The sequence below is a fragment of the Manis pentadactyla genome, chromosome 1, assembly GCF_030020395.1.
Source record: "Manis pentadactyla isolate mManPen7 chromosome 1, mManPen7.hap1, whole genome shotgun sequence".
Taxonomy (NCBI): Eukaryota; Metazoa; Chordata; class Mammalia; order Pholidota; family Manidae; genus Manis; species Manis pentadactyla.
Window position 1 is genome coordinate 235,680,475 of NC_080019.1, and position 27,658 is coordinate 235,708,132.

General features: G+C 51.0%; 1 protein-coding gene across 7 annotated transcripts in view; it reads right to left on the reverse strand.

Annotated features, from left to right (window-relative positions):
* Nucleotides 1–612: 612 nt before the first annotated feature.
* Nucleotides 613–27,658, reverse strand: part of DAG1 (dystroglycan 1) — a 50,854-nt gene continuing 23,808 nt past the window's right edge. For all 7 annotated transcript variants that reach the window (XM_036877540.2, XM_036877545.2, XM_057487646.1 and 4 more), the window contains exons 2-3: nt 12,684–13,082; nt 613–5,351 (exon numbers count right to left, since the gene is read on the reverse strand). In XM_036877540.2, coding sequence (XP_036733435.2) covers nt 2,952–5,351; nt 12,684–12,962 — 2,679 coding nt within the window. In that variant the 5' untranslated portion in view covers nt 12,963–13,082 and the 3' untranslated portion in view covers nt 613–2,951. The remainder of the gene's footprint in view (nt 5,352–12,683; nt 13,083–27,658) is intronic.

Below are 27,658 nucleotides of genomic sequence, written 5' to 3' on the forward strand. Positions count from 1 at the left end.
CCAGAAATAATTCTTTCTCCCCACTCCAAGGCCAAGGCCAAACCTGCTTTGGACTACCTGTCAGGCTGGCCAGCCCCAAGCCCACTAGGCAGTCGGGGCAGGGGCTGGGGTGGAGCTGCAGCCTGAGGAACCCCTGTGTCCCCATCTTTGCAGGGGCCCTACCTGCCCAGGGGCTGCAGGGGCTGCCCCACCCACAAAGCCTGTGGTAGGACCTTTCCCACCACCCTCCCCTCCCACCTGGCCTCACTGGGTTTTCTGCCTGCCCCCCACCTGATGAGGAAGCAGGAGGCTCAAGCTGGCGCAGGCAACAGAACTGCTAGGGAGGCTCCTGCCACACGGAGCCTTCAAGGACACAGACCAACTCTGCTCCATCCCAGCTGAGACTCCAGGGTCACCTCCAGCAAAGCAGGGGGCAGCCCCAAGCCCACTAGGCAGTGGGAGAGGCACAGAAATGTAAGGCTGTGGCAGGCCAGCGGGTCAGCTGTTCAGAGACCACCTGAGTGGGCCTGGCTGGGTCGCCACTTCCCTCTGTTCCATGGACTCCAGCCCCCTCCCCACTCACATCCTAGATTGTGTAAGGGCCGGGGAAGCAGACGCTTGGAAGCAATGGCATTGTAATAAAGACAATGCTTTTATTTAGTTTGATATGTTTCTATACAGAATGCAGAAAACATATCTTAAAATCATACAGAAGGAAATTAAAAACATGTCAGTGGTTGGTGAACACTGGAACGTGAGGCTGGCTCTGTCTCACACAGTCTAATGGCCATTGCCAGCCCGAGGCCGGCCGCGCACAGGGGGGACTGCCTTCAAGGCCGCGGCTGCTGTTACTCTGCTTGCTGCCCTGGCATCTCTAGCTGCTATGGCAACAGGCCATTCTGGGCCAGCCGTGCTCTGCATGGCAGTGCAAGTTGGTGGGGTTGCTCAGGGCAACAGAGCTGTTTTGGAGGCCTCTCAAAGCCCTCACGTGAACACTGGGAATTATTTTTTTGACAAGGTCATCAAAAATAATCTCACCAGGTCATACCCCACCAGTGCCCCTAATGCTAGGGCACTGGGGAGACTCCAGCTTGGACCTGGACTTGGAGACATGAGGCCCAGTCACCAGAAGTCCACTGAGCCCTCAGCTACAGGTTCCCCCCACAGGGCCACTGCTCAGGTGCACACCTGACCCGCGCACCCCACTGGGGGCCAGGCCAGGCCTCTGGAAAAGGGCAGGGTGGAGACCCCTCCTCTCACCGGCCCTCTCCTGAGGCAGCACACACGCATCCTCTGCAGAGCGGTCAATATGGCTTAGAAGTGGCTGCTTGGTGTGCAAAGGGAGCCCGGGTCCACCTGCCCACCCTCCATCACTGAAGGGATACATTATTGCAAAAGGCATTCCTCCCTAAAAGGTACCCCGAATCACTCTCAACAGGAAAAGTCATGCTCAAAATAATTCCTTCCAAAGGAGGAGATTCAAAGCAGAGTGGGTACCCCTGAGTCATGGGACAGAGATGCAGATGGACAGACAGACATTCTGCTAAAAAAGGCAAAAGAAGCCCCAGTGTAATTCTGGAATTTAAACCGTTAAGAAGAGAAAAAAAATCAAAATGAGCTAAACCATCAGTTCCATGGAATCAACACTAAGAGCTCATACAAACTGCTGTAAGCATCACCATTTTTAATCTTTTTTTTAATAAAACAATTTGAGGCTGTATAAAAACTTTAGTAAAAAATTAGCTTTGAAAGCCCACAGCCTTGGACTCTGCATTACTGCCGCCCTCACCAGCGCCAGACCCTTCCCAGCCCTTCAGGCCCAGGCCTGGGGCTGGAGTGCCAGAGGGGCCAGGCCAGGTCGGCATGGGAGCATGGGGCTGTGGACTCTGGGACAAAGCGGCCAAGGTCAAGTGAGGACAGAGCGTCACATGACATAAAAATATTGCATCTTCACCAAAACGTCCCCCACTGAGTGTTTCAAAAACCATGATATTCCTTTTAGAAGGGGGAAAGAAAGGAGGGTAAAAGAAAACAGGTTGATGTGGTTGAGTCCCTCGACCTCCCCAGCCACCCCCATGAGCAGCCGGCCCACCTTGGAGCACCTAGGCTGGGGGCCACGGCCACCACTGCCTCTCAGAGTCCCCTTCCCAAGGAAACAAAGACCCCTTGGTGATGGGCCGCCAGCGTGTGTGGGCTTGGGGTGTGGATGTCCATGGCCCAAGAGGCCCCTCCAGCTTCCAGCCCCTGGCAACAGCAGGGGAGCAAGCCCAGCACCAGGACCCTGGCCCGAGCCAGGGCCGGGGGGCCCCCAGTCAGGCCCTGGGGCACCAGAGCAACCAATTTTATATAGTGTGAAAAAATAGGGTTCCTTTGATAAAAAATACTGTCCCTTGGTCTTCTCTAAGTTTGAAACACCCTGGGAGCTTATTTTTAGCAAAGCAATTTCCCACACCCACCCCAAAATTACACATACAAGTTTAGGTAAACAGCAGATTAAATGTAAAAACTTAACCTTAACTTCTGAAAGTCGTTGGAATTTAATCTTTAGCTACTGTTTTCCATGTCACCTCCTGCAGCTAGACACATGTGAATAGAAAAAACAGTACAGTTAGTGTTAAAGGCGAAACACAGGGAGCCGGGAGGCTGCCTGGCACTGCCCGCAGGCCCACCCGGGCCCTCGCCCCACCTGTACTCCAAACGGTGCTTTCAGAGCTGGCCACCAAACACGCAGCGAAGAATTTTCTATGAACAAACAAAAAGCTGTTAGGCAAAAAATAAAAGTAAAAATGTCCCCAAAGTCTCTCCGGCTGCTTTGGGGTTTAGGAGGACCAGAGAGGGCGGGTTTGTCCAGGCCCCGTGTGTGTCAGCGCGCTAGGCGTGGGCGACTGTCTGCAGGCCACTGGCCCCCACAGACAACCCCATGTCGTCTCCAGGGCCCTGCCCTGCCCTGCCTCCACCCAGGCGATTGTGGGTTAAGGGGGGACATAGGGAGGGGGTGACCGGTACGGGGTCATGTTCTTGGGACGAGAGCCCTTGCCCTCCATGGGGGCCGTGAAGGGCGGCGGGGGCTGGTAGGGAGGCGCGTTGGGGTCCTCGTCCCGCAGGGGTGTGTACTCTCCCACGGTGTCCTGGTTCAGAGGGGTGGTCTCGGGCACGCTCTGGCTGGGGTACTCGGGAGGGGGCAGGGGGGCCTTCTCCTCCTGCAGGATAAGCGGCATGCTGGAGGAGGGGGGCGGCTTGGCATCGTCCAGCTCGTCCGCAAAGATGATAGGCACCCCCTTCTTGATGAAGGTGGCCTGGTCCTCCAGGGTGAGCTTGCCCTTCCGCTTCCTGCGGTAGCACACCATGGCGATGATGCCAGCGATGAGCAGGATGGCCGCCACCGCCACGGCCGGGATGACCGTGTGCAGGTACACATCGTCCTCACTGCTCTTCTCGGGGTCCCTGTCCGGCGCCTCCGTGGGCGGCGCTTCGGAGGACGGCCTCCTGGGCGGCGCCACAGGGATGAACTGCAGGTGGTGGCAGCTGCCGGAGCCCATCACGGCAACGCTTACGGCCTTGAACTCGGGCTCCAGGGCGCTGGAGAAGGTGGCCCGGGGCCTCCCGTCGTCCTCGGCGACCCTGCGGCCCAGCCCGGCGATCTGCTCCCGGGGGCAGGGCTCCAGGGGCAGCGTGTTGTTGGTCCACTCCACCACAACGGAGCCCCGCGTGATGTTCTGCAGGGTAATGGTGCTGCAGTTACGGTCCCCGAAGGCAAAGGCCAGCTTCCTCACCAGGGCGATCTTCCTGTGGATGTCATTCAAGATGGGCGCCGGGTCACCAACAAACTTGGCCTTGAAGCGTGCGGGGGCCCTGTCCCCCTGGGGGCGCCTGTGGACGTGGATCTCAAAGGCATCCACGGCCGAGAGGCCTCCCTTGTCTGTGGCGTGCATGAAATACTCGTGCTTGCCCACGTGGCTGCTGTCGGGCAGGCCGTACATGAGCTGGCTGTTGCTGTTGAACTGCACCCAAGATTTCTCGCCCACCAGCTGCTGCTCCCGAAGCTTCAGGGTCAGCTTCAGCTTATCGGTGGTGGTGTCCTCATTGTCGTAGAAGGTGTCTGACGGGATCTTCACCTCAAAGTAGGTGCCAACCCAGGCATCCACTCTATCAATGTGGTTCTTGAGCTCTGGGCGCCGGTTGGCCTCCCCTCGGAGGACCCCGCTGGTGCTGGTGCGGACGCGGGTGGGTGGGGAGGCGCTTTCTGGCCTGGTGGCGGGAGCTTTGGTGGTGACCCGTGGCACTGGGCGGGGTGTCCGAGGCTTCTTGGTTGGCCTTCGGGTCGTGGTGGTTGAGGAGTCAGTAGAAGGTGTGGCTGGCTTCGGCGTGGATACTCGTGGCTTCTTGGTGGTAGTCGTGGGAGGGGTCACGACTGCTGTGGGCTCCACATAGCCAGGGATGGTCATGGTTGGGCGGATCTGGCCAGGAACCGTGGTACCAGCTTCCACCACTCGAGTGGGCTGAATGGGGCCGAGGGTTGGGGTCTGAATAATGGCACCTCGAGTCCTAGTGGTGACTGTGGGCTTCCCGGGAACAGGATCCCGGACCGGAGGGGCCGCGGTCTCTGTTGGAGGAGCAATGGCTGGCGATGTAGGGGTGGGCACAATCCTGGACGGTGGCTCCTGGACAGCCGTGGTTGGGGGCCCAATGGCAGTGACAGGTGTGGGTGTGGCGTGGATCTGCCTCCGGATGCGCTTGGGCAAGGGCGGCTTCTTGTTGGCGATGTGCCAACCCACCACGGGGTAGCCAAGCTGGGCAGACATAGCGCCCTCCCTGGCAGGGGCCTCCACCCCACGGATGTCAGGCACGCTGTTCTGGTTCATGGAGCAGCCCAGCCTCCAGGAAAGCAGGGCCCCATTCTCCACCACCTTCTTGGCATTCCCTGGGCCGGCCATGAAGGCTGACATGTCAAACAGCCTGTTGTTCACCACGGGCACCAGCTTCATGCCGGGCAGCCCCACTCCTGAGAAGCTCTGCATCTGCTGCAGGAGCCTGAGCCTTTGCTCTGGGGTCATCTTGGTGAGGTCTGCGTCCAGAATCACTGTCAGGACTGTCACGGGCTCGTCAGCAGCACAGGCAGATGGCCCCGCCTCGCCTGGGGCTGGGGATGCCGCCCGCAGGGACTGCGGCTCGCTGTGGTCTTCAGGGTGGACCTCGATGGAGAACACGCTGGAGCTCTGGGGCTCGTGGCTCCCGTTGGCTCCAGCCCGAGCCGCGCTCACTGAGATGTAATGCACGCCCTTATCGGTGTCAAGGGGCAGACCCTCCAGCGTGTGGCTCTCCGGGTCCCAGTGCAGCCAGGATGGTAAGGCCTCCTTCCCTGCTGCTGATACCTGCAAGAGACAGCAGCGTGAGTCAAGCGCTCTGGCCACCAGTGACCTGGGAACACACCACTGTTACCCCAGCCCAGTCGGGGCTGTGTGGCAGGCGTGCGCAGATTCAGGACTACTATGGGGAACCAACTCGTCCTCCAGAGGCTCATTCACCTGTCACCTGGGTCTGCTACATGGAAGGCTGATGGTCCGCCCAGGGACACAGGCGCTGGCACTCAAGCAGCGCACCCCAGGGAACGTGTGCCCGAGGCCAGGGTGCTGTGGCCACCACCCACCCACTGCCTGCAGACTGGAGTCGGACTGCCTCGCCCCTCCGCGCTTGTCTCTGCCCTCGCCCGACTCCTCCCTGCCCTCCAAGACACCACACCTTCGCTCAAGTTGCATGCCTGGCCCAGAGGTCTTATCTGCCCAGAATGGAAGTCCGCAAGAGCCACGTTACCATTAAGTATGGGGGGCACATCGGAAAGCAGGTGCAGTCGTATCTAATGTCTTGATCAACCCCACTATCAAAGACTGGAAACAACTACTCTAAAAGAGTGTTTATTAAGGGCATTCCAAGGAGCTCTGGCCTCGAGCTGCACTCAGCACTGGAACCCACCTGCTCCTGTGGGCTGGGGGCCTAGCACACGGTGAGGCTGCCACAGGGCATCCCTGCTGGTCCGGCTCTACTCCCCAGCCCTCCTTCCCAGCTGGCCCAGGACCCAGCCCACTGAGGCCTTGTCTCCCTGATCTTTCCCCAAAGCAGAAGCTCAGAGCATCACAGGGAAGCAGGGAGGGCACAGGAAGGGGAAGCCAGGGCCCTAGAGGGGAAAAGGCCGAGGCCGCGGACTCTCAGGGCCTTGCTGGCCTGTACAGACTTGTCTGCCAGGAGTGCTGAGACCCTGCGGGCATGGGGTCAGGGAAGGACTCACTTCAAGTGGCGGCCTCAAGACCAGCACACACCCCTTCTCAGTCTAAAACAGGTGTGTCTGGTCCCAATATATGTGCGCTGAGACTCTGATATCCATGGGGTCCTCCATTTACTCCTATGAACAAACGCTTCTGCTCTAGCTGCACTGTAACCACCACAGCACGCCCCCAAAGGCTGCCAGGCGGGGACCCATGGCTGCATGGGGGCTCAGCGGCAGCGCCTGTGTGTCGCGGCGGGCCAGCCTGGCCATGGGCTCCCTGGTTTTCAGGCCACTCCTCCGCCTCCATGCCAGACAGCCCACGGCCTGGCAGCTGGAGGCCATATAGTTGACCATCTGGGAAAGGGACCTTCAGGCAGCCAGGGACCCAGGGGCCACCTCACTGGGGGAGCTCTTGGTCAACCCAGAGGGAGCCAGAAGTCTTTCCCATTTCAGCTCCAGACAGAGAACATGCTTCTGAGATGGAAGGGAGCCAAGCAGCAAGGAGAGTGAGACCTTGAACGGCCACACCCCCGGCTGGAAGTCTTGACCCACAAGGCATAACCAGTACATTAAGCATCGAAACCACAGAACCCCGGCAGACAGGGGCCCAAGACCCCCATGGCAGTGTCCACAGTGGCCTCCCAGAGAGCGTGGGCATGCCGAGCTTGGCAGTGTGCTCCCCCGCCCTTCTGCATGGGGCCCTGCCTCCTGGGCCTGCTAGCTCAGAGTCTTCACCCCTCCACCAAGCTACAGAGCTAGGCCAACCTGCAGCTGGGTACTGTGGGCCACACCCCAGACACCTGCAAGTGGCCAAGGCCCCTCGGGGCAGGCCTGTGTGGGCTCCTGCCCAGGAGGCAGAAGTGGGCCCTCGCTGGGGCTGAGCCTCGTCAGGCCCCCACAGACCTCCGCGGTGCTGGCTTACACTCAGGGTGACCCTGTGTCTGTACCACAGACCGTGACAACGAGGCAGGCTACTGGCCTCGCTCAGTGATGTGGATGGGCGGTCATGGCTGGGCTGGAGGGAGAGGCACAGGTCACCAGGAAGAGCCTCGGGCTGCAGGTCAAAGGGCCAGGCCTTTGCCCTACACACAGTGAGGAAACAGTGGATGTGGCCGGGGCCTCAGCTGCCCGGCAGGGGGGTGTCACCTGGCCCCGTGGCCCACCAGCCTCAAAGCAGCAGGCACTCTCTGCCTGATGGCTCCTGTTCTCACCCGAAATGAGAATCAGTCGTTTTCCTCCTCAGGTGATGGGCAGCCTAGCTTGGTCACAGCCTTGAAGAAAATTCCGAGTCAGCCCCTCTGCCCCAAGCCCTGGCGTCTCTCCTGTCATGTCCCTTCGGTCCTGGTCAGTAAGCTGCTTTTAAACACAGAAGCCTGTATTTTCAGCATCTGAGCAAATGTCATTCTGACAAGCCCCCGGATGCCCTCCTTCGCCAACCCGCATTTCCCGGTGAGCTGTGCTCAAGGGGTCCATTCAGAGCAGGCAACGCCCACTCGTGCAGGAAGAAACTGCAGTCCACCTCACACAGGCGGGGCTGCCACGCAGCAATCAGGCACCCAAAGAATCACTCCCTTCATGGCTCTCCTGGCCCAAACAGTGCCCATTGTTCTCGGGAGGACAACCAGGGCAGGCCAGCGACGGAGCACAGGGCAGGGAGGGCTGCTCCCGGTCCACAGACGCCCTGGGCTGAGGCGAGTCCATGCTGTCTGGGGCACAGAGGATGGGGGTCAGGCGCCCACAGCACCCTTGCAGCCTCTACCAAACAAGCCTCTGAGGGGGTCCTGCAGGGGTAGCCCAGGCCCTGCCCAAAGGTTAGGCTGCCTCTCTGGGCCACACTGGACCTAGAGCGCCTCCAGGCGTACAGTCACCTTCCCAGCCAGCCCCCCACTCACTCGAGGCAGAGGACAGGCACCTATAGGGAGCTGGTGCCAGTCCCAAGGGAGACAAGAGCCGGGTGAGCGACTTCTACTGTGCCGACAGGACAGACAACAAAGGCCAAGCTGGCTTCTGTGGGACCCACCCCAGGGCTCTGATGAGGGGAGGGCCCTTGGGTCCAAAGGCAGCCCGGAGGGCTGAACGCAGGCTCGGTTCAGTCCCACAGGGTGCAGGCCAGGGCCACCTGCTAAGGGTGTCCTGAGGCCATGGAGAGAAAGAAGCACTGAAGCACAGGCTCGCAGGAAGGTCATGCTGGCCACCAGGGCCTGGAGGCAGCCTGCAGCCCCCTCCTGCCTCACCTGGTCAGTGGGGCCCACTGGGGTCAGGCTGGGGTGTGCAGCAGCACAGTGACTGCCAAGGCCGAGCAAGGGAAGCCATGGTGCTGGCCAGAGGACCCAGGGCCTTGGGGCCACGCCCTCCGGGCTCACCCCTCCTGTTTCTGTGCCCACCTTGCAGCCTGGTGTAGTAAGTACAGGGAAGTCCCGCTTCAGGCTCTGAGGGGCACACCTGGCTGGCCTTAAGTTGCTTGCCCTCTGCCACTGTGATGCCTGGAGCTACCACGACCTCCTGAAATAGTCCACGTAGCCAGCGGCCCACACGGGTCAAACGAGGCCTGGTAGGTGTCCAGCTGGCTCATTAGGAGACCTAATTCTCCATCCCTTCACCAGACTGCTCTCTAGTCTGTTGCCTACACCGGTATTCCACTGCCAGCCCCCAAGCGACCCCTTGGCCTGACTGCAAGCATGATAACCACCCGCCCAACCTTAGCAGCTCTCAGGTCAGACCACGCTCTGCCTGGGTGTCTGCTCGGCAGCCCGGCCACGCCTGAGATGGCTGGAAGCCCAGCCTCACCTGGGGGCCCCGCAGGAGGCTCAGCCTCCTCTGCCCGACAGTGGCTGGCGTTTCCCCTGCACACAGCCAGGCAAGCTTCAACAACCCAGAGGAGACCAGCAGGCACCTCTGCCAGTCCATGACCACCTGAGAGCCTACTATATGACAGGAGGCAAGCATGCAGACTGACACAGAACAAGAATTTCAGGTACAGAAACTCACTAAGGAGAAGGTGACACAGGCTTCAAGGGAGAGCTGCTGCCATCAGGGTTGAAGGAGGGCTCCAGCGCCCTGACGATGCCCACAGAGACAGGAAGCAGGCATGTACCCCTGCCGACAGGACACAGGAAGAGCCAGAGGCCAGATGGGCCCTGAGCCGGGCATGTCTTTGGGACCAGAACAAGGCCAGCCCAGCTGGAACGTGTATGCAAAGGGAAAAGGGGGAGAGGGCAGGATCCGGGGCTGCCTGGTGATGCAGGTCAGGGGCCCGGGGGAAGCAGGTCTCTCGCCTCAGGGTGGAGAACAGACTGAGGGGTCAAGACCAGAGGCAGGCCTGGGGAAGGTAAGTGAGCAGCAGCCTGGGTGACAGTGATACTGATGGGCACGATGGAGGTCACCCCGACAAGGCTCCTTGGTATCAAGAAATGTGCCCCACATACACAAGAATATTAGGCAGTCGTTAGAAGTTATATTCCCAAAGAACAGTTAATGACCAAGGGGGGAACTCAAGCTACAGTGACTAAAGGAAGGTCACAAAATACATCCAGCATGACCCCAGGCCTGGCTAGGGTGTGTGTGGGACCCGGACACCGTCTGAGGAACACAGAAGTGACTCAGGAGCTTGCCAAGTGCTGGAACAGTTTCTCTCTCCCTCTTCTACGATGCACCGTTATACAGGCACACCCTGGAGGTAGCGCAGGTTCTGTCTGAGGCCACCATGGTAAGGCAGACACCACAATGAAATGAGTCAAAAGACTTTTTTGGTTTCCCCGTGCATGTAAAAGTCACATTTACACAAAGATAGTCTGTTAAGTGTGCAATACCATGATGTCTAAGAAAAAATGTACAGAAATTACAAAATATTTAATTGCTAGAAAATACTAGCTATCATCTAAACTTTTAGCAAGGTAAAATCACTGACTGCAGATCACCATAACAATTGCAATAATGGAAAAGTCTGAAATATTGTAAGAATCACCAAAATGTGACAGAGACACGAAGCGAGCAAACACCATTGGGAAATGGTGCTGATGGATTTGCTCAACACAGAGTTTGCAACAAACCTCCCATCTATTAAAAAAGCGCAGTATCTGTGAAACACAAAGAGGCAAGGTGTGCCTGTACACCAGTATTACACGTAATAGGGAACAAAGCAACTCCTTTCATAGGAAGACCTGCCAGTTGTGTTCCACACACACAGAAACTGAAGTCCCAGGGATGAAGTCAGGCTCTCTGACCTGATACTACGTAAGCCTGAGAGACTGGGATGAAGAGTCACACATTTTCATCCGTTTTTCTACAGGCTGAGCAGCTACTAAATGGTCTGCTTTCTACAGATAAATATGCTCAGATAAAATCTCATTTTACCGGTAAAATCTCTTTACTCCCCTGGTGAATAAGCCTGTTAAATGTCTCTGCCAGAAGCGGCCAATATCCAGCTCACTGCATCAATTCAAGGCACACCTTGTCAGGTTTCCACTTAAAACACCCAACGGCCGATGGAACAAGGGTGACCACAGGGTTTGGGTATTCAGATCAAGTGTGAGATTAAGCAAGAAACGTGCCTCCTAAACCGCCATTCTTCTTCATCTAACGGCCAGACTAGCTGGCGTTATCATGAAGATTACGTGGAAATCTTACAACTCTGCAAACTAGGAAGAGCTCCGTGGAAGTGAACCAGGATCTTCAGAGGTATGGTCGCCTCCCAGATCAGAGGGCTACCCTGAGAACAAGCCACGACCTAAAGAGAAGGGGTGACAGGGAGAAGGAGGGGAGGCACAAGAGGGTGCAGGTGAGGTGCGAGTCCCCCTGGATTCAAGGGAAGGGGCAGAGCCCACCTCTCAGTAGGAGGAGTGGTACAGAATCTGTGCCCATTTCTAGTCGGGATGCCTGGGACTCGGCAGGGACAGGCTGGTAAGGCCCCACCGGAGCCTGTGTGCTCTGCCCAGTGCAGCACAAGGAAAGTGGAGCACAAGTTTCCTTCCTTAAGAGCCTGGCAGTTGCTGCTTCCTGGTTCCTGGAAACCAGCTGTTCTGCTACGAGGAGACCCAAGCACCCATGGAAAGGTCCAGAGGACACAAAGATCCTAAGCAACAGTGCCAGCTAAGCTCCCTGCCAACAGGCAATGCCAGCTTGCCCGCGGTGAACAAGCTGCCTTGGAAGTGGGTCCTCCAGTTCAGACCACCACTCTCGCTAGCACCACAAGAAGTAGAGATGAAGTTTCCAGATAAGCTATGAATCCCTGAATTTGTGGTCACAAATTGCAAGCAAAGCAAATCAGCTGTTTTAAACCATTAAGTTTAGTGGTTTAGACACACCAACAGCCAGTCAGAACACAACATGGATGCAGAGATCTATAAAAACTACCATCATAAAGTACAGACGTTGGAATGTCTTAAGCCTGCTTTCCAGCCACAGCTCCAGGGGAGAATGCTGTAGGGGCGGGTCAGCAAATAGGGCCATGAGTCACCTCTGGCCTGCCACCTGTTTTTGTACAGCCCATGAGCTAAAAATTGTTTTCACATTTTCAAATCATTGAAAAAAAAAGTCAAAAGAAGAAGTCTTGTGTGAAAACCATGAAATTCATGTTCCTGCTTCAGCGTCCACAAGTTAAGGCTTCCCTGGAGCCCACTGCTTGCACACTGTCTGTGGCCACCTCCACGCCTCCTGGCAGAGCTGAGGAGCCGCAGTGGGAGCCGTGGCCTGGGAAGCCTGAGGGGCTCACCATCTGGGTCTTTAAGAAAACGTGCTGACCTCTGCTCCAGGACCTTCTCGGCCTGAGCGGGACAGCCCATCCACTCACGGGGCCGCCACGCACACTCAGAATCTAGGAGAAATCACAAGGCTCCACAACCCCAGAGGCTGGTGCTTCACAGAGAAGCTTCCTTTCCACCTTCCTGTCGCGCTGGGTCAGCCTGTGCTCTCCTCCTACATGGGTCTCAGATTCCCTTGCTCTCTGGACTGCTTCTCCAAAAGGTGAAGGGTAAGGCTGCAGTCTCTGTACTAATTCTGGTTCTTAAGTGACCAAACATGTTTAGTACACAGAAAACACCAAATTAGAGCAGAACTCCCATATTTGTTTACACCTTTATAAAACATAGGTTCAAAGCATGTACTGGTTTTATATTTCTTGGGTTTAATCCCATGTTACTGAAAGAAGACCTTTTCCTGTCCACAGGCCCTTCCAGCAAATCCCTTGATGACCAGAGATCTTCCATCAGATGTACAGGCTTTTTAATGCTGAGACAGCCAAAATGGGAGCAAGAGTAAAGGTTCAGGACGCCACTCTGAGATATAATGGGGACCTTCTTGTGAACATCAGTGGTTGTCTCTCTTAGCAGGTCTCCGAATTGCTAGAGCTGAGAACTCAAAAACCAAAACGATACTGACACCCAAGGCACGGGAACGGAGGGGAGAATGGCAGCTCTCCTGAGTCAGGCCCCGCGTCCAGGCTCACCTTGACAGGCTCTCCGCGGGGGGCAATCACGTCTGTTGGAACGGTCACCCGAAATGGGCGCCCCACCACAGCTGTGCCATCAGGAATGCCGACCACTGTGGGCACAGCCTCGTGAACGTCCGGCAGCACCGAGTGCATGGACGCCTCGAGCTGGTGCTCCCAGTCCAGGACGGCCTCCGAAGGGTCACTGGGCCAGCGCGACTGGGCCACAGCCACGGAGAGCAGCAGGAGAAAGGGCCTCCCCCAGAGTGGGGGAGGCAGCAAGAGACCCACTGACATCCTTGCTCCCACCACGCCGGCTCAAGCCGAAGGTCTCACTAAGGAAGGACGCAGGCGATGCAGTCCCGGAGCCGGGTCCTCACCTTCTGCACACCTGCTCCATCCCCGAGCACCCAGAGCCTGAAAAAGAAGAAGACCAGTCTTAGACATCAGCAACTCCATGGTGTCCAGTCAAGCACAGAGAGTTCCTGTAGAGCCGCGAGCTACACAGGGCTGCCGAGCACCAGAATTGCAGCTGGCCCACTGGTGCTGAACTACACATTGCACCTTCGACACCTAGGATGAAAAAGGAATTCTCACTGACACCTTACAAATGTTTAGATTTTGAAATGGTATTCTTTTAGATACAAAATAGATTATTAAATAGATTAAGTAAATAATAAATAGGAATACATGGTAAATAAGAAATGTAGTAAATGAAATATACCATTGAAATTAATTCCACCTGCTTTTTTTTTTCATGTGGCTACCAGAAAACGTAACTGACATATGTGGCTCAGGCTGTGTTTCTGTTGGGCAGCACTGCTCTATATCTAACTTCCAGTTTACAGGAAATACAAGGACCATGAAAACATGATGAGACAAATCTAGAATATGGGATGACCTACAAGAGAGCTGGCCGTGTCTGCCCAAATGCTGACGCCCCTGCACATAAGGGCACTGTTCTGGATTTAGAGGCAGACACAGCCGGGGCATTTTAACTGGATCCTGGATTTACTTTAAAAAGCAAATAAACAAAAAATAAAAAACACACAAGCCCAGTTACCAAAAGGGTAACTAGGGAGTTTCGCATGCAGGCTGGAGTGGATTTCCTGTGAGTGTGCTCAGGTGAGGTGATGGGGGTGTGGCCCTAACAAGACCGCCCCACCTCTGAAGTGCTAACAGATGAAGCACCAGAGATCTCTGCACCTCACTCTGAGGTGGTTCAAGGGGAAAACGTGTGCATGTGTACAGACACCATAAAGAAATGTGGTCAATGTAACAAGTTGTAAATAAATACTTCTGAAAAGACTGAACCAAACACTCACACCAGCAAGCAGAACAGCTGCCACTCCTCCACCCCAAGCACAAATCAAAGGCTTGTTTGCAAAAACACAGTACCAGCAAACAAAACTGATCTGGCTTCTCTTGCCTCCTCCCCAACTGCCACCAAAGTGACTACAACTATGTGTGCACCTTGTCCCCTCCCCCGAGCCCAGGCTTCGGCCAGCTCAGGACCACTGCTCTAAGGCCAGCAGCCACACAGACGCATGGTGGGACTCAAGAGCAATTTCCCACTGCCATTTCTGGGGAAGGGTTAAACCTTGCCCAGAGTCAGGCAGTTAAAGGCACTCATGCTATTCTGACCTGGGCAATGCAAAGCGAACAAGGCCCTGGAGCGGGTGGGGCACTGGAGTCGTGCACATCCAAGCCAGCGCCCAAGGCCGGCTACTGATTTTGTATGTTTTTGAACTAAAATTCATGAGACAGAATCAAAACGCAGGAAACTAAAACACTTTTGAAGATCGGGAGTCCTACCCTACTGAGCACTGTCATGTGGGGTGGGGGAGGCCGTGGGCTGTGGAACTAGAGGCAGAGCCCCAGCCAGCTTGCAAAGGAGCCGTTCAAGGCGGCGGCACACGGCCGTCTATGTAGAAACATACAACTAGGTTCCTTCATCACAAATAAAATAAATCCCAGGTGGATTAGATACGCAAATGAAAAAAAGAAAAACTTAAAAAACATCAATGAAAAAGGCAACTGGACTTCCACTTCTGGAAGATGGAGAGGACATATTTTCCCTAGTTTCCCACTAAATACAGCAGAAAATTCCAGACATTATCCATAAAATAAACATGAGATTAGACAGAGAAGGCAGACCAGCTGGGACCCCAGGATTTGGGGGAAGGCAGAGCAGGGAACCCCCGGGTCTTCTTTTTGCCTCCTGGGTCCCAGGACTGAGGCTGAAGCAGCAGGCAACCCAGGGAGGCTGACAGATGAGACCAAAACAAAGCCCCAGCCAATGTCTGCCTTTTAGCCACAGGGCGGGAAGGGGGCAGCCCACCAAGGCAGACTGAGACAACGGCAGCTCTATTCTAGTCGGACACCCCAGAAAAACCTGTGGCCCCACGCAGCAGCAGCCGAGGCCCAGTGGGGAGCCTAGACTTCCACCCTCACAAGGCCATCACGAGGCCCCCTAACAGCCCCAGCCGGGTGCTGCCAGTGAAGGCCGAAGAGGGAGTTAGGGCTTTCATCCCTACCAGCCAGCAACCACATGCCGCCCTCCAACTCCTCCTCAGGTTCAGTAGGAAGCACATGGGGAACCTGATTTCTCTGCCCACCCAAGCAGGAACCCTACCCAGCCAGGTTGGTGTCAAAGGAGAACTTTCACCAACCCCGACTGGTACCCAGGCCTAGGGAATGAGAACTCCCACCCCCACTCAGCAGGAACAAGGACCTCACCACCTTCAGGTGTTAACACGGAGAGAGTGGGAACCTGGACTTTACCTCTACTTACCAGTAATAAGGCAGTGCCACACCCCTATCCCCTGCCAGAAGAGTGTCAGAAAAAGCTGGCTGAAACAGAACCCAGAGCTTCAGAACAAAATACAAAACTGCCCAGGTTTCAATAAAAAAAACAGTCATCATACCAATAACCAGGAAGATCTCACACTGAATGACAAAAAGACAATCAACAGATGATATCACCCAGACGACAAAGACCGGTGGAAAGTAAAAGGATGGAAAAAGGTGTCATGCACACATTCATTAAAGGAAAGCAAGTATGGCTACATTATCATCAGATAAAGTGGACTTCAGAGCAAAGAAAAAGATCAGAGACAGAGAGGGACATTATAAAGAGACAAAGGGGTCAATCCACCAAGAATCATCTGTCCTGTATGTATATGCACCATACAACAGAGCTGCAGAATGTGAAGCAAAAGCTGATAGAACTTAAAGAAAAAATAAACAAATTCACAATTCTAGGTTTCTGTTGGAAACTTCAACACCACTCTCTCAACAACTGATAGAACTAGAACAAAAATCAGCAAGGATACAGAAGAACTAAAAAATACCATCAATCAACATGATCTACTCAACATTTACAGAGCACTCCGCCTGACAGCAGCAGAACTCATGTTCTTTTCAAATTTCAGAGGAATCTAGACCCAGACAGCCCACATCCAGGGCCATAAAACAAACCTTGACAAATTCACAGTAACTGGAATTACTGAATATGTTTTCCAACCACAAAGGAATCAAATAAGAAATCAGTAACAGAAGTGTAACAGGAAAGTCTCCAAACACTTGAAAGCTATCAACATACTTCTAAATAATACCTGGATCAAAGATAAAGTCTCAAGGGATATAAAAAAAATTACACATAACTCAATTAAAGTAAAAATACATTTGTGGGCTTGTATTAAATTTGTGGTACACAGCTAAAGCAGTGCTTAGGAATGGATAGCACTGAATCCACTAAAAAAAAAGAAGTCTCAAACCAGTAATCTATGTTCCTACCTCAAGAACCTAAATAAATAATAAACCAAAAGCAAGCAGGAGGAAGAAAATAATAAAGACCAGTAATCAGTGAAACTGAAAAAAAAAAAAACAGAGAAAAATCACTAAAACAAAAAACTGGATCTTTTAAAAGATTAATAAAATGAACAAATCTCAGGTAAGAGTGACAAAGAAAAAAAGAGAGAAGACAAAAATTACCAATGTAAGGAATGAGACCAGGGACATCATACAGACCCTGCAAACATCAAAATGCTAATAAGGAATATGACAAATAACTCTACACAGACAAACTTGACAAGTCAGATGAAACAGACCAATTACTTGAAAAATACAAACTACTACAATTCACCCAATATGATATAGATAATTTATATTAAGGAAACTAAAGGAAATTGTAATTTTAAAACTCCAATAAAAAAAAATTCTCTAGACCCAGATGGCTTCATTAGTAAATTCTACGAAACGTTTAAGTAAGATTTAACACCAATTCTACACAATCTTTTCCAGAAAGTGGAAGGAAGGTACACATCCTCCTCTACTCATTTTATGAAACTAGCATTACCCTGACACCAAAATCAAAGTGCCAAAAACAGAAAAACAGAACACCAATCTCTCTCATGAACACAGGCACAAAAATCTTTAACAGAACATTATAAAACAGAATTTAGTAATATATAAAAAGAATTACACACTATGACCAGATATCACTTATTCTAGGGATGCAAGGCCAGTTCGGTATTTGAAAATCCATCAATGTAATCCATTATATTTACCAACTAAAGGGTAAAAATCACATGATCATATCAATTGATGTGGAAAGAGTACCTGGCAAAACTGAACATCCATTCATGATAAACACTCAGAAAAACGAAAAGAGGGAAACTTCCTCAACTTGATAAGGAGCATCAACAAAAAACATACAGGTAACGTTGCACTTAACGGTGACAGACTGAATGTTTTCTCCTTTAGATCAGAAACAAGGCAAGGATGTCTGCTCTCACCACTCTGGACACAGTGCTAGAAATTCCAGCCAGCGTAACTTGGCAAGAAAAGGAGACAAAGGAAGGGCATAAAGACTGGAAAGGAAAAACACTGTCCCTACTTGCAGATTACTTGTCTATGTAGAAAATCTCAAAGAATCTACAAAACAAACTCCTAGAACTAATAAGTGAGTTTAGCAAGTACACAGGGTACAAAATAAACATGCAAAAGTCAGCTGTATTTATATGCTAGAAATGAACATGTGGACACCAAATTAAAATACCATTTAAATGATTGTTCAGAAAATGAGGTGCTTAGGTATAAATCTAACAAAACAGGATTTGTATGCTGAAAACTATACAACACTAGTGAAAAAAATCAAAGATCTAAGGAAATAGGCATATTATGTTAATGGATTGGAAGGCTCAGCAAAGAGGTCAATTCTCCCCATGTAGGTTTGTAATAGGGTAAATAGTGACCCCCAAACATACCAGGTCCTAATCCCAGAAATCTGTAAATGTTACTTTCCAAGGGAAGAATCTTTGCAGATGTGATTAAATTCAGTCTTAAGGAGACTATCTGGGTGGGTCTCCAATCCAATCATAATCATCATTATAGGAGAGGCAGAGGGATATTACACAGGCACGGAAGGAGAGAGGGAGGTGAAAACAGAGGCAGGGATTGGAGTGGTGTGGCCATGAGCCAAGGAATGCCAGCAAAGGCCGAGGAATGCTGGCAGCCACCAGAAGCCTAGAAGAGACAGGGATGGGTCCTCCCCCAGAGCCCAGAGGGGGCACAGCCCTGGCCAACACCTTGATTTCAGATTCCTGATCTCCAGAACTGTTGAGAGAATGAATGTGTGGATTATTCCAAGCCACTAGACTGTGGTCATTTTTTATAGCAGCCCTAGGAAACTAGTTCAAGGTTTAATCCAATTCCCACAAAAGTGCCAGCAAGAATTTTTGGAGCTACAGACATTATTCTAAAATTTATATGGAAAGGCAGAGGAACTGATTAGCCAAAAACTATTTTGAAAAAGAATCAAGAGGAATTATTCTACTTAATATCAAGACTTAGACAGCTACAATAATCAAGGCTGTATTGGTGGAAGGATAAACACATAAATCAGTGGAACAAAATAAACTATTCAGAGGTTAAAGAGGGTGTCGAAGTATGAGGGAAGCGGGTGTTGTTACCGAGTGACAGCAGAGGTCTTGGCTGTGGTGGGAGGTTCTGTACCTTGACTGCATCAGTTTCAACACTCTGATTGTGATAGGTTTTCAAGATGTCACCCTGGGAGGCACTGGGTAAAGGGTACACTAGATCTCTTATTATTTTTAACAACTACATGTAAATCCACAATTATCTCAAAAAAAAAGATAATTTGAATTAGACTTTTAAATTTCTATACAGTAAAGAACACCAGAAAGAAAGTAAAGAGGACCACCACAGCCTGGGAGAGAGCTTTTTCAGTGCATCTGATGGCTGAAGGATCCTTATCAAAATAAAAATACACCAAGTGCCCTAAAACCATAAAAATGGGTTGAAGACAGAAGAGAGGAACAGGTAATTCACAGAAAACTGAATAGCAGGAAACATACAAAAAGATGCTTCATCTCACTAGCAATCAAGGAAAAGAGAATTAAAGCAACCAGAAAAACCTTTCCATATCAATCAGAATGTGCAGAGAGCTCCAATGTGCCATCATGGGGGGCAAGGAACTGCACGGCCTCCGCGGGAGCATGGAGAAGGCTCCCCTGCGCACGTCCTGAGGGCCCACGCTGAGAGGAGGGCGCACACAGCAGGCGGAGGCGGAGCAAGGAGGGTGCTGCAGCACCAGCCAGCCACCCGGGAGAGGGCCCACAGGCCCGGGCACTCACATCAGGGTGCTCTGGAGGACAATTAAAACAAGTTGACACTGTAAGAACCAAAATTAGTAAATTTTTAGCAGAGAAGAGCCCATTGTATACAGATAGATATACCATTTATGTAAAAGGCTTACATATTGTCCATAAACTGACATGTATGTAAACAAAGAGAGTCATGCATGCGATCATGAACACCAAATTCAGACTGTTGTCACTCTAGGAAAAGAGGAGAAAGGAAAAAGGAGGGATTCATAAGGGTCTCCAAATTAAGAACTGCTTTACTTTCTAAAACAGGACCTCACAACCATGTGGTGTGATGAAGCCGGGTGGCAGATCCCCAGGTCATGCGGCACGTCAGGGTCTATGTTCTCTGCTAAGTACCTGAAGTACAGGAAGGCAAGGGGCTTGGCTGAGCCCTATGATCTCAAAATAGGAATAAAAACCCAACAACAATGATGCCTCCTGCTCTACTTCACCTCTGTCTCGTTCACACTCAGGACTGGAGAGCCTGTCCCATGCTGTGTCTGGCATAATCTGAGTGGCACCTACAATCCAGATCCCAGCCCCCAGGACTCCCGCCACACCCATCAGCCTCATCTCTGTCCACCCCTCTCTTGGTGCCCCTCACTCACACTTACACGGTTCCTGAGCACACAGCCTGCATACACCTAGTCCTTAGGAGAGCTGACTCAAAAAGACACATGGAACTGCTCTACAAAGGCATGGGAAAGGGCTTGGACTTTGCCTGTCCGAGAAAGTTCGCCCAGATGTTTTGCTGCTCGGCAGGACCCCACCTTGAGAATGCTAGGCAGGCAACAGGTGTGGAACTGTTGTCCTTCCTGTTCCCACCACCCTGGTCGCTCCAAGGTCACATATATCCAGGCAGCTCTCAACGGGGCTGCAGACCCGTTCCTCAACAGGGACCTGTCCTCTCTGACATCATCAGTGGATGGTTTTGCCCACCACAGACTTGCCAGCAATAATAAGGGCCAGTGTCTCTGGGGAACACCAAGCAACCACAGACTTGGAAGCAGGGGTCCCGTGAGCACCAGCTCTGAGTACTTCACTCCCAGGGAGGCCTGCAGGCTCCTCCCCCAAGAGACGCAAGGAAGTCAACACCAGCCCTCCCCACACCCAGTTTTCACTGCGCTTGGGAGCCAGCCTTCCCCTCGGCCCCTTGTGTACCCCCAGTTTCAGGTTTTTCTTCAGGCTCTTTTCTGTGTATTTTTTAAACGTCCCCAGTTTTACTGTGTGCTTCTGTACTCTTCACAGCTTATTTTATCACTTAGTTTTAAAATGTCCTAGATCTTCTATTTTCTGCTGTTTTCCACTGGACCTTTAATTTCCAGTACTGCTGCCTGGAGCCCCCTTTAATGACCTTTCCTCTTTCCTACACACTTTAACTCTTACTCAGTAAATGGCTTAGCTCAGCAAACCCCTCCCAAGCTGCGGAGGGCAGGGACCTGGCTGCTGCAATCACTGCTGTGCGTCTGGCACACCTGCCCTGATGAACGAATGGGGAGAACAGGGTTATTCTGTAGTTTCTAAGTCTTAAGTCTTTACCCTTAGTTTACTTCCTTTCCCACTTACTAGATAGATCCTGCTTTTCTAGTCTGATTATCCATTGTGAAGTTCTTAGCTTATTTGAAAACAGCAACAGTATGAGCCACACCCTGTCCCACCAGAAACAGAAGCTCATTCTGCCATCTGCAGCCACATGACAACTTGCTATCTGTTTCATGGGCATGACTAAGCACTCTGCATTTAGCAAGCGGGCGATGTCTGGGGCACAACTCCAACTGCCATGTGCTGGTTTTCCAAGCTCTGGGGAGAAAAGACCTTTTTGCAACTTGGCAACAAGCAGCCTTGTGTCTCTCTGGTGCTGGCTTCATATAAGCAAAGGCCACCTCTGCTAGGAGGCGGGCTGCACCCACACATGCAAAGCAGGGCACCCTTGGGTGGAGCTCTTCCACATAGCTCATCCTCACACTGGGTCATTCAGAGATCCTCCCCCTTGTTTCTCAGGGACCAAGGCCCAAAGAGAGGTAGGTACCAGTCAGCCACAGTCTCAGAGCCTGTGGCCAGAGTGTGGTGGGAGAAGGTGCTCAGGAAGCAAAGAAAGACCACAGAAGAGTGGCCCAGGCTGCCTGACCAGCCACTCAGCCTAACGTTGCACACACCTACTCGCAGGAGACCCCCTAGAACACCAGAAGTGCTCAGGGCAGTCCCAAGAAGACGTCTCAGCTGAGCTCACCAATGCCTGGCTGACGGAAGCTGCCAGGCTCACCTACCAGGGAGTGGGTAGCTCATTCCTCCGTGCCAGTACTCAGGCCACTGCCCGCCACTAAGACTGAGTGCAGCACTGACCCAGACCCCAGCAAGATCCCAGTCTGCCAGGAGGGACCTCCCTGGAGCCATGGTGAAGGCCTATGCATGCTCCGCAGCCATGCCACATGGTGTGAAAAGCAGGCAGAGCAGCCAGGCAGCAGCCCCATCCTTCAGGGCCAGACATCATGGCGCAGAGAAACCTTAGAAGTGTTAGAGCCTGCAAACCTGGACACAGCCCAGCCCTCCTAGATTCTGCTGTCCCCCACCAAGCCACTCAGGTTGCTCTCTCCATCCTCTCTTGGCACAAGTCTGCACTCCCGCCCCAAGAACCACCCTCCCTGGAACAGTACCACTGAGGTAGCATGTCCGGAAAGGTGGCTGGAGACAGAGTCAGACTCTTTGAGCAGGACCCCCACCATGCTCCTGGGGTACAGCTCTGACGAAAGAGCAGCCAGGTTAGTGCCCTCACCAGAGGATGCAGGGCTGGGTGGGGGTGTAGCGGGGAACCCCTGCATCTGCCAGCAGCCAGCCACGCTTCCTTTCTACAACTGGGGCCCTGAGGACTATCCCATATGTTTTCAGCAGAGCCTAAAAGGTGGGGTCCTTTGTAAGACAAAAGACCTTGAATCTACCTTGGAGTCAGGCATATTCAAAGTTCACCGGATCAGTCATTGGTGCACCAGCAGGGAATCAAAAGCACTGCACAGTGACTGATGGGGGACCAGGCTTCAGCACAGGCTCAGCAACACAGAATCCCTGTGCTCCTTCCTGTCACCAAGACCAATCCCGCATTTGACTGAAGCCTGTACCCTGCGGGAGGGAGGGGGTGAGAGGCGGGCAGTCGGCCATGAGGCACAGGCCTCGGGACCCACCTCTGTCCAGCAGCCGGGGGCCCCTGGGGACTAGGAGGAGACCCCTCTGGAACCCCAGTCCCAGGAAAGGAACAGCTCTGTCCTGCTCAGGCGGCGTACCCAGGGCTGGCGAGCACCCTGCACACAGAGGCTCAGTCAGTAGGCACTGTCCACTCCATCAGCATGAGCAGCAGGTACGTACAGGGCACGAACTCAATGCACAGGGAGTGCACGTTTCCTCATGAGCAGGAACGTCCCCGAGGATGAAACACCGAGGTACCTTAACTACAGCTCCGAAAGAACAACTCCCCACTAGTTTTCACTTTCTAAGAATGAAGGAAAAGTTGTGAGATTCACCCCATCTGTACAAAACGAGGCAGAGGCCACCCACTCAGAGGCAACCACTCCCAGGGACCCTGATGTCTAAGAGCTATGTTGCCTAAAAACAGTACTTAAACTCTAATTAAAACATTTAAAGAAAAGAAGAGGAGGGAATATTCCCAAACTCATTCTATGAGGCCAGCATCACTCTAATACCAAAACCAAAGATACCCCCCAAAAAAGAAAATTACAGACCAATATCCCTGATGAACATAGATGCAAAAATACTCAACAAAATATTAGCAAACCGAATTCAAAAATGCATCAAAAAAATCACCCATCATGATCAAGTAGGATTTATTCAAGGGATGCAAGGATGGTACATTTAAAAATCCATCAACATCATCCACCACATCAACAAAAAGGACAAAAATCACATGATCATCGCCATAGGTGCCGAAAAACCACACAACAAAATTCAACATCCATTCATGATAGAAACTCTCAACAAAATGGGTATAGAGGTTAAGTACCTCAACATAATAAAGGCCATTTATGACAAAGCCACAGCCAACATCATACTTAACAGCAAGAAGCTGAAAGCTTTTCCTTTAACATCGGGAACAAGACAAGGATGCCCACTCTCCCCTCTTTTATTCAACATAGTTCTGGAGGTCCTAGCCATGGCAATCAGACAACACAAAGAAATAAAGAAATAAAAGGCACCCAGATTGGCAAGGAAGAAGTTAAAACTGTCCCTGTTTGCAGATGACATGATATTGTACAGAAAAAACCCTAAAGAATCCACTCCAAAACTACTAGAACTAATATCTGAATTCAGCAAAGTTGCAGGATACAAAATTAATACACAGAAATCTGTTGCACTCCTCTACACTAATGATGAACTAACAGAGAGAAATCAGGAAAACAATTCCATTCACAATTGCATCAAAAAGAATAAAATACCTAGGAATAAACCTAACCAAGGAAGTGAAAGACCTACACTCTGAAAACTACAAGCCACTCATGAGAGAAATTAAAGAAGATACCAATAAATGGAAACACATCCTGTGCTCATGGATAGGAAGAATTAATATTGTCAAAATGGCCATCCTGCCTAAAGCAATCTACAGATTCAGAGCAATCCCTATCAAAATACCAACAGCATTCTTCAATGAATTAGAGCAAATAGTTCTAAAATTCATACGGAACCACAAAAGACCCCAAATAGCCAAAGCAATCCTGAGAAGGAAGAATAAAGTGAGGGATTAGGCTCCCCGACTTCAAGCTCCACTACAAAGCCACAGTAATCAAGACAATTTGGCACTGGCACAAGAACGGACCCAAAGACCAATGGAACAGACTAGAGAGCCCAGATATTAACCCAAGCATATATGGTCAATTAATATATGATAAAGGAGCCATGGACATACAATGGGGAAATGACAGCCTCTTCAACAATTGGTGTTGGCAAAACTGGACAGCTACATGCAAGAGAATGGAAGTGGATTACTGTCTAACCCCACACAGAAAAGTAAAGTCAAAATGGATCAAAGACCTGAATGTAAGTCATGAAACCATAAAACTCTTAGAAGAAAGCATAGGCAAAAATATCTTGAATATAAACATGAGCAACTTTTTCCTGAACGCATCTCCTCAGGCAAGGAAAACACAATAAAAAATGAACAAATGGGACTACATCGTGCTAAAAAGCTTCTGTACAGCAAAGGACACACCATCAGCAGAACAAAAAGGCATCCTACAGTATAGGAAAATACATTTGTCAATGACATATCTGACAAGGGGTTAACATCCAAAATATATAAAGAACTCACACGCCTCAACACCCAAAAAGCAAATAAGCCAATTAAAAAATGGGCAGAGAATATGAACAGACACTTCTTCAAAGAAGAAATTCAGATGGCCAACCAGGCACATGAAAAGATGCTCCACATCACTAATTATCAGGGAAATGCAAGTTAAAACCACAGTGAGATATCACCTCACACCAGTTATGATGGCCAACACAGAAGAGTAGGAACAACAAATGCTGGCAAGGATGCAGAGAAAGGGGAGCCCTCCTACACTGCTGGTGGGAATGTAAGCTAGTTCAGCCATTGTGGAAAGCAATATGGAGATTCCTCAAAAAACTCGAAATAGAAATACCATTTGACCCAGGAATTCCACTCCTAGGAATTTACCCTAAGAATGCAGCAGCCCAGTTTGAAAAAGACAGATGCACCCCTATGTTTATTGCAGCACTGTTTACAATAGCCAAGATATGGAAGCAACCTAAGTGTCCATCAGTAGATGAATGGATAAAGAAGAGGTGGTACATATACACAATGGAATATTATTCAGCCATAAGAAAACAAATCCTATCATTTGCAACAACATGGATGGAGCTAGAGGGTATTATGCTCAGTGAAATAAGCCAGGTGGAGAAAGACAAGTACCAAATGATTTCACTCATCTGTGGAACATAAGAACAAAGCAAAAACTGAAGGACCAAAACAGCAGCAGACTCACAGAACCCAAGAATGGACTAACAGTTACTGAAGGGAAAGGGACTGGGGAGGGTGGGTGGGGAGGGAGAAGGGGAATAAGGGGCATTACAATTAGCACACATAATATAGAGGGGGGCATGGGGAAGGCAGTACAGCACAGAGAAGACAAGTAGTGATTCTATAGCATCTTACTACGCTGATGGACAGTGACTGTAATGGGGTACGTGGTGGGGACTTGAAAATGGGGGGAATCTAGTAAACCCGATGTTGCTCTTGTGATTGTATATTAATGATACCAAAATAAAAAAAATTCACTCTAAAAAAAAATTTAAGGAAAATGGGAGTTTCTTTTTAAAACCAAAGTAAAATAATAAAATTCCATGTCCCTGTTTTAAATGTTTTCGGAGAAGTAAAAAAGAAAGCAAAAATCTTAACTGAAATAACCACTTTAGGTTCTATCTAGCAAAAACGCTTTTTGCCCAGACCCTCCAAAGTTAAAGTTAAATTAAGTGTTAAATGTCAGTCTAACATTAATATAATAATTCTGAAGGGTTAATGAGTTTAAAACGGCCCGTGTAATGGCCAACAGGATGGGCTCACACAATGGGAAACAATAGTGTGAGGTCACTACTTGGGCTCCAAATACCAAAATGACAGGCAGTTTTCTGTGCTTTGAGGTAAAAACAGGCCTCTTTCACTCCCTGGAATCAGATGAGGACGGTGTGGTGTTGAGCCAAGTCACGGGTGAAGATTCAAGTCACCCTAACATCGCTCACGGCTCAGGAGGCAGATGAGGGTCCCTGGCAGGCGAGATCTCTGGCCTGTGTGCTGCGTATCACCAGAGGCAAGGGGCAGCCCCCCAGACACACCGCCAGGGGGCTGGGGAACCTGCCAAGGAGTCCAGGGTTATATATCCAGCAGGAGATTCAGAACTAAAAATAATTAGAAGGGAAGAATTACCACCTCTGAGAAGCAGGCACTCCACAAAAGCCTATCAAACAGAAAGGATAGCTGGAATACTTTTCTCAGCCAGAGAACTCCTGCAAATTATTCACTTTTTGTAGATACCCAAGGCAGAAGTCCAGGGAGGGCAGTGGTTGGGACTGTTGGTGGTCAGGGTTTTTTCAACAAAGGCAGGAAGGAACCAAAGGTTTAACACCTGGGCACAAACCCAGTCAGGTGCAAACAGCCCTGGGACGAAGGGAAGCAAGATGAGGCTCAGCCAGGGCGGGGCGGCCGCCCTCCACCAGGCTGTGGATCACGACCTGGGAGACTGTTGACATATTTTATAATTCCTGTTACACTCCACCGAACTCCATCTGATGCTGTTAAGTAATACTACTGAACCATACACTTCAAAACAGTTAAGGTGGTAAATTTTATGTTAGGTGTTTGTTATAATTTTAAAAACTTAATGAGTAAGGTGTTACAATTTACATTATGTATATTCTACCCTAATTATAAATAAAAAATTTTTTAAGTTTAACTCAGAGTCACACCAATTAGACTTCAGAAAACACTGAGGCTCAAGTCAGTCTTTTACTCACTGGTGCCCAAGCAGGGCAGTGAGGACAGAAAGGGCAAACTGAGCCCAAGGACGAGGACCAGGCCTACCTGTCCCCTTGGCTGCAGCAGCAGGACTGGGAAGTGGCCTGCAGGTGGAGGGGTGAGCGTGGCAGGTGGGCAGCCAGACCCAGCAGAATCCAAGTGGGAACGAATTCCCACATCCACGGACGTGTGGCACCCAAGAACACAATTACAGCAAATTACAATTACCTCAAGACAGCCCAACAATAATTAACATTTTAGTGCATATTTACAGACTACCTGCCCTGTGCTAGGTGTGAGGCTTCATTTGCTATGCAAGCAGTCTTCCCAAATCTCATGCGAAATACTCAATTAAGATTTACATACATTACTAAATCATAAAGCAAGAGGTAATAAATAAAGTACTCATGTATCACATCGGGCATTCTCTGAGTAGGTGCTCACGGACACTGAGGGCAAGCTGCCCTCTGACTTCCCAAACTTTCACTGGCTCCCCAGCTCTCCCCATCTCAGTACTGAGGGAGTTGGGCAGGATGGCCGGTGTCTGTGCAGGTCAAGGCTGGGCGCCAGGGCTGCCCAGACAGGAAAGCAGGGAGATGAGATCCCCCGCAGGGGTCTCCCCCAGCAGACACGCAGCAGGCACACAGCAGAGAGCAGGAGAGGGTTTCCATTAACCCCCTGAAATGATTCACCAGCACAAAAGCAGTAATCACCAGTTTTCACACTTTGAAGTTAAAAGCTGAGCTTTCTGATTATGTTCCATTACACTACAAAAGATAAACAATAAGCGC